This window comes from Notamacropus eugenii, chromosome 1 (genome assembly GCF_028372415.1).
Source record: "Notamacropus eugenii isolate mMacEug1 chromosome 1, mMacEug1.pri_v2, whole genome shotgun sequence".
Classification (NCBI taxonomy): Eukaryota; Metazoa; Chordata; class Mammalia; order Diprotodontia; family Macropodidae; genus Notamacropus; species Notamacropus eugenii.
The window spans coordinates 80334970-80344993 of NC_092872.1; the positions used below are offsets into that span (position 1 = coordinate 80334970).

At 40.4% G+C, this 10024-nt stretch overlaps 1 protein-coding gene across 1 annotated transcript in view; it reads left to right on the top strand.

Annotated features, from left to right (window-relative positions):
* HS3ST2 (heparan sulfate-glucosamine 3-sulfotransferase 2) overlaps positions 1–8868 on the top strand; it is a 149143-nt gene extending 140275 nt beyond the window's left edge. Inside the window, exon 2 of the mRNA XM_072607204.1 lies at positions 7327–8868. Coding sequence (XP_072463305.1) covers positions 7327–7945 — 619 coding nt within the window. The 3' untranslated portion in view covers positions 7946–8868. The remainder of the gene's footprint in view (positions 1–7326) is intronic.
* Positions 8869–10024: the final 1156 nt, after the last annotated feature.

Sequence of the window (10024 nt, forward strand, 5' to 3'; positions counted from 1 at the left end):
GAGGTCAACTGAAGCGATGTTGGTCCTTAAAACCTACCCTGAGCAGAGGGTCAGCACAGTTCTTGGTCAAACCCAGAAATGTCGTATATTAAACCACTTACTACCATGTGTAGGTGGCATTTCAGGATCTGGGGCTTCTGAAGACAGAAGTCCTCAGGTGCTCTCTGGATGAGGGGACATTCTTCTTTAGATACAGGAATTCTTATGGAGAGTGGGATCCCTCAAGAACCTCTTAACATGCTCCTCCCAGGAAGAGGAAGTACAGCCTGAGAAGTGATCCCCCAGACCACTTTCTGCCCAGGGAGAAGGGAACTTCATTGTACAAATGCCAGGAAGATAGTAGCAGGGAAGGGAGCCATATTCCCTTGTACCACATAAAGTCTGGGGACAGGGCAGCCCCAGTACAAACAATGGGCTGGAAAGGAATCCTTGGACCTCATGGTCCAACCTCCCCCACCCCAACTGAATTAATTTCAGATGCCAGTGTCCTTAACTACAGCCTTGAGGTCAACTCAAAATTAAAATGTATTTCCCTTGTACTAAAAAGGAATCTCGTTAGTGTTACTCTGCATTACCATCCCTCATCCAGGCTCCTCCATATGTATCTTTGCAGCTGGTGAGCAATGAATTACCTTTCTACTTGATTCTTAAACAAAGACAAATCTAAACACCTCACAGTTTTAATGGTTGCTTTTGGGCAACCATTTGACTCCATATTGACTTGGTCTTCTCTCCCATTCTGGCCAGACTGGCCTGCATTAACTGGCAGTTTGCCAAGCTCAGACCTGTTCACTTCTAGCCAAACCCAAAACTAAAATTCCTCCTAGTCTCCTTTGGAAACCCTTCATTTTTTTTTGCTTCCTACCCCAATTTGTGAAATACCTTCTTTCCTCTATATTTTCTTTCCATGGACTCTACACTTGAGCCTAAATGGACTCATAACTGACCTGCACACACACCTTATGCTTTCCCACCTTCATTCCTTTTTTGCTGGTACTGTCTCCCTATGTTAAAGAAACCCTCTCCACCCCTCAGCCTGTTGGATTTCAACTCAAGTTTTATTTTTATTCTATTTTGTTTTGGCAAAGCAATCGGGATTAAGTGACTTTCCTAGGTTCACACAGTTAGTAAGTGTCTTTGGCTGGATTGGAACTCAGGTCCTCCTGACTTCAGGGCGGGTGCTCTATCCACTGAGCCACCTAGCTGCCCCTTGAATTTTAAAGTTTAAATCAAATGTCACCTTATGCCACCTTCTTAGGAAACCATTCCTGATCCTCTTTCTCCCTTAGCAGTTATGACTTGTCTTCCTTTCAATATCATATAATCCTTTGCATTATTCTAATATAATTAGTTGTCAACAGGTATTTATTAAGTACCTATTATGTGTCATACTGTTTTAAGTGCCAAGAATACAAAGAAAAGTAAAAGACAGTCCCTGCTTCAAAGTGCTTACAGTCTAAAGGGGGGACAACACGAAAAGAGTTAAGTGCCAACAAGATAGAAACAGGGTGAATTGTAGATAATCTCAAAGGGAAAGCATTAGCATTAAGGCGGATCAGGAAATACTTTTTGTAGAAGGCTAAATTTTAACTGAGACATGAGAGAAGTCAAAGAAGTTAGGAGGCAGAAATGAGGGAGAGAGGCCAAGGCATGGGGGACAGTGTGTCACGATGCTTGGAGTTAAAAGATAAGAGTGTGTTGTACAAGGAACCAAAGTATATAGTAGAAGGAGGTCAGTATCTCTAAGTCACAGAGTGTTGGAGGTGAAGAGGGTATGTAAAGAGTAAGAAGACTGGAACAGTAGAAAAGAGCCGATTACAGAGGGCTTTCAAAGCCAGTACCAAGGGTTTTATATTTGATTCTGGAAGCATTAGGGCACTACAGAATTTCATTGAATAGGGAGGGTCTTGTGGTCAAACTTGTATGTATTATTTAGTCTTGTAATGATTTGTGTCTCTGATATAACTCTGGCCAGATTTCTTTGTTCTTGATTAGCTTATTCAGCAAGGACCATTTATGGTGGTCATTCTTCTCTCTTGTTGCCAGTCAGTATAAAATAAAGAAAAAAACCCCTGTATATGCTGAGAGTTCCATATTTGAAGAGTCATAACTAAGGTGGGGTAACCAGGGTTTTATCCTAGATTTCCAAATTTGTAGTGCTTATAGTAACAACAGAGCTTAACATCTAGTTAACAAGAATAATTGATTAAAACAGGGAACAACCAAATGGGCTTTCTGTCCCCTACCTCCTGCTGCTGTTGCACCCCCAGATAAGCTCCTCATTGTCCTGCCTCTGCCCTGCCCCTCCCACAACTAAATTTGTTTTCCTAAATTGAAGAGGATACGTTCTATGCCATATGCCTCTGTTGTGTTGTGGTCCTAACCCCCAGTATAAAAATTGCTAGTTATGGTTCTGCCTTGGGTGCACATGACTGTGTAAATCACCATAGGAGAGAAAAAAGACATTTCTTCTTAGGGAACCTGCAGACTAAATAGGAACTCAGAAAATGTGTGTGAGCAAAGAAAGACTCTTGCAGAGCAACAAGGGTATTGGCAAGGGGAGTTCAACAGCTGATCACATAGGTGCTGATGAGGAGCAGGCCAGGTGCTGCTGACAGATGTGATAGCATCCTCACTGCTGCAGAACATACTCAAGCCCCAGCAAGTTGCTTACTCTGTAGCTGTGAAGGTGACATCCCCCCACTTCTTACTTACAGCTAATGTAGCCCCTATGGACAGCCTTCAATATACCATGGCAAGGGAAGAGAAATGAATCCAGGACAAGTAGCTGGAACAAAGTAGTAAACCTTAGCTCTCTTACCTTCTGTTTCTCTCTAGCCATAGCTCATAATAAGGCTGAGATTGTCCTTCAGCAGAGAGTTGGTGTCCCTTGCTTCTAATTCTCTCTAAAGTGATGACCAGGATGTGCTCACCAACATTAAAGCCATCTTTGTCCCCGGGCAAAGACTAGTACTTCTACTCATTACATGAAAACACAACCTGAACCCCACTTTCAGGCCAAGCACTTAAACCTATAGTCCACAGTAAAGAATCAAGAACCATCCTGGCTTCTTACCCGGCTCTGGGGAAGTGTTTTTATCAGCACCTCCCACATTCATCTCTCTCCTTCTATTCCTATCACCACCATGATTTAAGCCCTCATTCCCTCTCACTTTAACTACTGTATTCACTTCCCAACAAATCCTCAGGTGTTTGCCCTCTTTCCCCTTCCAATCCATCATGTCCATTGATGCTAAACTAATAGTCTTTATGCACAATCAGTTTGTCAGTCAAACTGGTATTTATTACTTATCTACTATGAGTCACCGTACTAACTGGGAGAGGGGAGGGTTCAAAGAAAAACAAGACTGTCCCTCTCAAGAAACTCACAGTCCAATAGGGGGAGACAACAAGAAAACAGCTATGTATAAACAAGTTGCATATCGGAGATGATCAATAAAGGGAAGAAACCAGCATTAAGGAAGATTGGGAAAGACTTCTCATAGAAGGGGAGGGGGGGGGGTTTAGTTGGGACTTCAAGGAAGCCAGGAGGTAGAAATAAAGAGTGAGAGCGCCTAAGACATGGACTATATCCAGTGAAAATGACCAGAGCCTGAAGATGCAGTATTTTGTGTGAGGAATACCACACATCTGTTTATGTCACTACTCTGCTCAAAATCCTTCTATGTCTCCCTATTATCTACCAAATAAAGTCCAGCCTCCTTTTTCTGAAAGGCAAGTGCTGAATAAGCCTCTCTTCCTTTCCAGTTTTGTCTCACACTGTTCCTCTCTTCTATCCACCCCTCTCATTTAACCCCTCAACCCCATACTGTATACTCCAGTCAATTTGGACTACTCTTTCTTACTAGAATATATGCCATACTTTCCTGTGACTATGACAGTTCATTCCTTTCTTTAGGCCTGGAATGCCCTTCCTCTCCAATCACACACAACCTTCTCTATTGAAAACATCCAAAGAAATCATGTTCAAAAATCACTTCTTCCAAAAAGCCTTCTAGATCTTCCTATTCAGAAATAATCTTTCCTTCCTCAGAAATCACATAGCACTTCCTTTATGCACAGCATTGGAAGTCAGAACAACTAAATTCACAATCTAATTCTGAAATTTACTTGGCCTGGAGCTATTTACTTCTTTTCATCTTAATAGTCTCATCAGGAAATAATTATACTTGCATTATCACAGAATTAAGGGTAAAGGAAATGTTTTGTAAAACTTAAAGCAATAAACAAATTCTAGCTCAGTAGAATGGAAGCTTCTTATGAGTAGGGATTGTGCCATTTTTATATTTCTACTCCAACATCTAGCACAGGGTCTGACACTTAACGGGCACTTAATAAATGCTTGTGATTAATTTAAATTCAACCCACTATTTTCTCATTCTACTCCCCTCATATATGTTGCCACTAGACATGATGAGTGTCAATCGGCTAGTAAATAGGAAAATTTTGTACTTATTGGACAGTTTATTACTATTCTATTTCCATTTTTAATTATATTACTTTTAAAAAATCAGTTAATGACCTTAATGACTCAGCAATTCCTGCTTAGTAGACTTTTGGTTATGATTGCTTAGTTCCGCCAGTGGTGATATTACCATTTCTTCCTGCTTTTTGAAGGGAATCTATTGCAAGAGGAGAACTATGATTCCTCATGAAACAGTTTCATTGTCAAGTACCTATATGTCACGTGCCCAGCCATATGAGGAAAAGAGCATATAGCCAGCAATTATCATATTCTATTTTGTTTTGTCCTTAGTCATCTATATGTCTTATCTCCCTTAAATGATTGTAAGCTCCCTGAGAGGAGGGACTGTGTATTGTACTTCTTTCTACCCATTCCTGATCCCTAGAATGACATTCTACAAATAAGTATTTAATAATTGTCTCTTTAATAGAACAAAAAAAGTCAATATTTAATAGAATTTAGATGATTTTATTAAAAATTTTAAAAATATTTAAAAGGTTTAACTGATTTCAGTTTCATCTTAATCTTAAGTATGTTCTCATCTTGAGGCTTGACATTAGGCATACAAATATATGTGAGATAGTCCTTGTCCTCAAGGAGCTTTTTCTCTTGATGGGGGAAAGAGAAGGAGAGAGGGAAGGATAGAGAAGACAGACAAAGATAGATACAGAGAAATACATAGAGAGAGACCAGAATAGAGACAGAGAAAATGTTGTAGTAGAAAGACCATTGGTCTCAGAATTAAAAGACATGAGTCAGAGTCCCTGACAGTGTGGAAGGGATATTGAGCAACTCATGCAACCTTTGTGTGACTCAGTTTTCTCATTTGTAAAATCAGGAGAATAACACTTGTACTGGCTACCTCACAGGATTATTGTGACAAGGAAAGTCTTTTGCAAGTGCTGTAAAGAACATAATATAAGTGCTATAAAAATATAAGTGTTTGAAGTGCTATATAGAGACATTTTCCACTGCCTAATTTCAATGGTTAAAGATGAAAGAAACATACTTCTTCCCGCCATGAATCTCCCGGATAAGTTGCTGGGATAGGTATTATATGAAATTAAGATTCAGTAGCACCCTCTCCATTCAGGTTACCCCTAGCAACCAGCTTTTCCACACCTGCAAAACCAGATGCAAACAGCTTTAGCACAACTGATTTCCAAAAAAGCTTGTATCCTGACCAAAAAATTAATAATTTACAGAGAAAACACAGATTTGAAAATAGGGTTATAGTTACCTATGTAAGCAAGGGAAGGTAAAGGGAGAGGCTATATACATAATATACATATATTACATATATATATACATATATATGTAATATATATATACATATATATATTCTGTATCACCATCACTTCCCAATAACACTTACTTCCCAATTTATTTAATTAACAAGCATTTATTAAATGTGTACTATGTGTCACATACCTTGCATGACACTGGAAATACAAATACAGAAGTGATATATATAATTCCTGCCTTCAAAGAGAATACATTCTAGTGATAATTAATTATTATTAAGATATATACACAATGAATATGAAATGATATCAGATTAGGGGACACTAATGATTGAAGAAAGCAGGAAAGAACTCTTCACCTGATCCTAGAAAGTAGCTAGGGGTCCCAAAACATGGAGCTGAGAAGGGAAAGCATTTTAATATAGAGGGCAACCTGGCTGATGGCAGAGAAGTAGGAATTTGAATGTTCTGTCCAGAGAAGGGTAAATAGGTCATATTAGTGTATGATGGAGATTATTTATAATTACCACCACACACACCCAAGGGAGGCTGTAGTCAGATTGGGAAGGGCTTCAAAAGCCAAAAAGAAGAGTTTACATTTTATCCAACATATCTAGGAGCCTCTAAACTTTCATGACTAAGGGAGTGGAACATCAAGAACTTTCCTGTGCAAAACAGAAATGTAATTAAGCCAAGCTAATCTTGAACTTATCCAAGTTTGACAACATACATATTCACTCTACATCAAATTCTTTCACCCTTCTGACAAGAGAGGGAGGCAAATTTCACTGTCAGTTTTTTGGAGTCAAAATTTGTCATCATATTGAGTAGAATGAAAACACTCTTTGCCGACTTCATAATTTTACATCCTTAGGTTGGCTTTGGGCTAGTCCAAGAATCTGATCAAATAGGTTTCTCCATTCTCAATGGAGGAAAAGAGATCTTTTCTTTTTTTCTTTCTTTCTCTTTCTTTCCTCCCTTCTTTTCTTTCTCTTTCCCTTCTCTCCCTGCTTTTTTCTCTCTCATTTCTTTCTTTCTCCCTTTCTTCCATATTTTCTTTTCTTCCTTCCTTCTTTATTTATTTTTCTTCCTTCTTTTCCTCCTTTATTTTTTCTTTTTTGTTTCTCTTTCTTTTTCTTTTTTCATTGTCTTTTTCTCTCCTTTCTTCTCTTTCTTTTTTCTTCCTTATTTCCCTTTTTCTTATCTTCCTTTCTTTCTCTTTTCCTTCCTTCCTTTTTCTTCCTTCTTTCCTCTCTCCCTTTCTTCTTTTCTCTTTCTTCCTCTTTCTTTTTCCTTTCCTTTCCTTTCCTTTCCTTATCCCTCCCTCTCTTCTCTCCTCCCTCCCTCCCTTCCTTCTTTCCTTCCTTCCTTCCTTCCTTCCTTCCTTCCTTCCTTCCTTCCTTCCTTCCTTCCTTCTTTCTTTCCTTTTATCTGTTTGATAGGAAAGAGATATTTTCTAATTGCTAAGAACTAAATAGAATATACTATGGTCTTTCTTAAGAGTCCTAGAATCTCAGAAAAAAAATAAAATGAATAGTTCTTAGGTTGGATATGCAAGCTTTCTAGGATATGACTATGTGTGTCTTTTCTTTGCAGAAGCCTCATGCCCAGGACACTTGAAAGTCAAATTACAATGGAGAAAACACCCAGCTACTTTGTCACCAAGGAAGCTCCAAGGCGGATTTTCAATATGTCCCGAGATACCAAACTGATTGTGGTTGTCAGAAACCCTGTGACACGAGCTATCTCGGATTACACTCAGACTCTTTCCAAGAAGCCAGACATTCCAACCTTTGAAGGGCTCTCCTTCCGCAACCGGAGCCTGGGACTTGTGGATATGTCTTGGAATGCCATCCGCATAGGCATGTATGTGGTGCACCTAGAGAGTTGGCTTCAGTACTTCCCACTGGCCCAAATCCACTTTGTCAGTGGTGAACGCCTCATCACAGACCCTGCCGGAGAGATGGGCAGAGTCCAGGACTTCCTGGGCATCAAAAGGGTCATCACAGATAAGCACTTCTATTTCAACAAGACCAAAGGCTTCCCTTGCTTAAAAAAAACAGAGAGCAGCATTCTACCCCGCTGTCTGGGAAAATCCAAAGGGAGAACTCATGTACAGATAGACCCTGAGGTGATAGACCAGCTCCGAGACTTTTATAGACCTTATAATATTAAATTTTATGAAACTGTTGGGCAGGACTTCAGGTGGGAATAAACAACTTGTTATGGGAGTGTACTCTTCAGGCTTCGATGAGGACAGCTCTTGAGTATACATGTCCTACACCCTGCCACCACCATCACACACATACCCATGATTCCTGTGTTACCTAATGCCTCATATCACCTCATCTTTCCTTCCCCTCACCCTCAATACAAGCATAGGACAGCCAACACAAAACCTTTCTGGGGCTAAAAAAGGCCAGGGGAAACCAACCTGGCCTTTTCTGACCTATCAGGTCTCCTAAAAAAAGGAAATCAAGGCAGGTCTGTCCCCGGTTCAACAAGGTTCCTATCAACCTTTGGACCTGTTTCTGCTACATGGCAGTCACCCATGGGGCCCTTTAATACAGGATGGGGTCTGACTTCCCTGCAGTGAAGGGGCAGCCCTGGACAAACTACCTGTGAAGAAAATGAATTTTCCCAGAGATTACAAATATATTGCTATATATACCCCTGTCTATCCCCAATGCTGTCTACACAGAAATGGGCTTTGTAAACTCAGTTCCTAATTGGCATGTGCCTATCCTTTATGCCCATGAAGAGTTCACTGACTCAGACTTCCCAATACAGTCTGGGGGAAAAGAAGAGTCCTTCCATCATAGCCCCACCCCACACCCTCCAGACCCCTGAGAGCAACCTTCCCTCCCTTTCTTCCACCATTAGGAACTAGAGAGAGGAAGAACTCTCATCCTTCCCAGAAGACTGAACTCTTGGTTTCTGAAAGAAACCAGGAATCATGAAGATAATGATGGAGATGTCTGGGAAGCAATGTCTTTGAAAGCCACATTGTAACGATAGCTGGTCCTGTGAATAAAGCACAGATTTTGTGGTTACGGGTACTTCACTGGCACTAGTATTCTTGTTCAGCATGTAATTCATGCTTGTTCATGTGAAATAAAGATGGCTCTCTCTCTCTCTCTCTCTTTTGTCCTTAACAATGATCTCTTTTCCCTTTTCAAGACATTTCTTGGTAAGCTTAGGCATGCCATTGTCACTAATAATCCAGGGAACAGAAGAATAACTTTGCTCTAGGGGTCATGCCAGAAAACAAGGACAGAGGTTAAGGGTAGCTCTTGGCAGGCAAAGCTGATGGTGAACGATAGATCTAGGTTGGCAAGAGTAGGGGTAGAAAGACTGATATCAGAAATATCACTGCAATCCAAGGTACTGGCCAGGCACAAGAAAGGTATGACCAGGTCATAGACCCACAGTCCTTTTCCTCCCTCAGATCCCCTCACTATTGCCTTTATAGAATTTCACAGTGGTAAAGAGACCTCTGTGCAACTCTCCTCTCTCTCTGTTTGTCCCTCTGTCTATCTCTATGTCTGTCTAACTCCCTCCCCCTCTGTCTTTCTCTTTCTCTCTCCTCCCACCTCCCTCCACTGTGTCTCTGTCTCCATATATACATACATGTGAGTATATACATACATGCATACACATAATATATAGATATAGATATATATCCATCCCTTGACTTTTCTTTCTTCTTTGCTGGTCAAGGAATTTTAAGATATGAATGATTTAAGAGGGAGAAGGGAAGAGTAGGGAAATCTCAGACATTAGTCCTAGAACCTTTCTTGGTGTCACAGAACCAAGAACCAGCAGGAAGGAAGTCAAAGGACTGGTTACCTTTCCCTAGGTAATGTACTTATGACAGTTTTACCCACAAGGACATGGTTACCTCTATCAGTCTGTTTCAATAAAATTCAAGAAGTTGTCAGAGATGATGGAAGGTTTTGGATTGAGGACACCGTCCCATCCCCTAATGGACCAATAGACTGGAAGCTAGGGAGAAAACAGGGTAGGGCACATTTGAATATTAAGGAACCTCCCTCACACTCCTGGGTACCATTTTACCCCCCTGTCAAAGCAGACATTGGCCATCATAAAAACCTGAGTATAACCTAGTTAGAGAAAGGGGAGAGAAGGGATTCCCTAGAGGGATTATCCCTATTTTACTTGGTTCCAGAGTTCAGAATGAGGACCAAAGCTTAGATGTTACAGGGCAGAGAGCTTTGATTCAAAGTAAGGAGCAAATTATATACATTTAGAGTTGTTCAAGAGTAGAATTGGT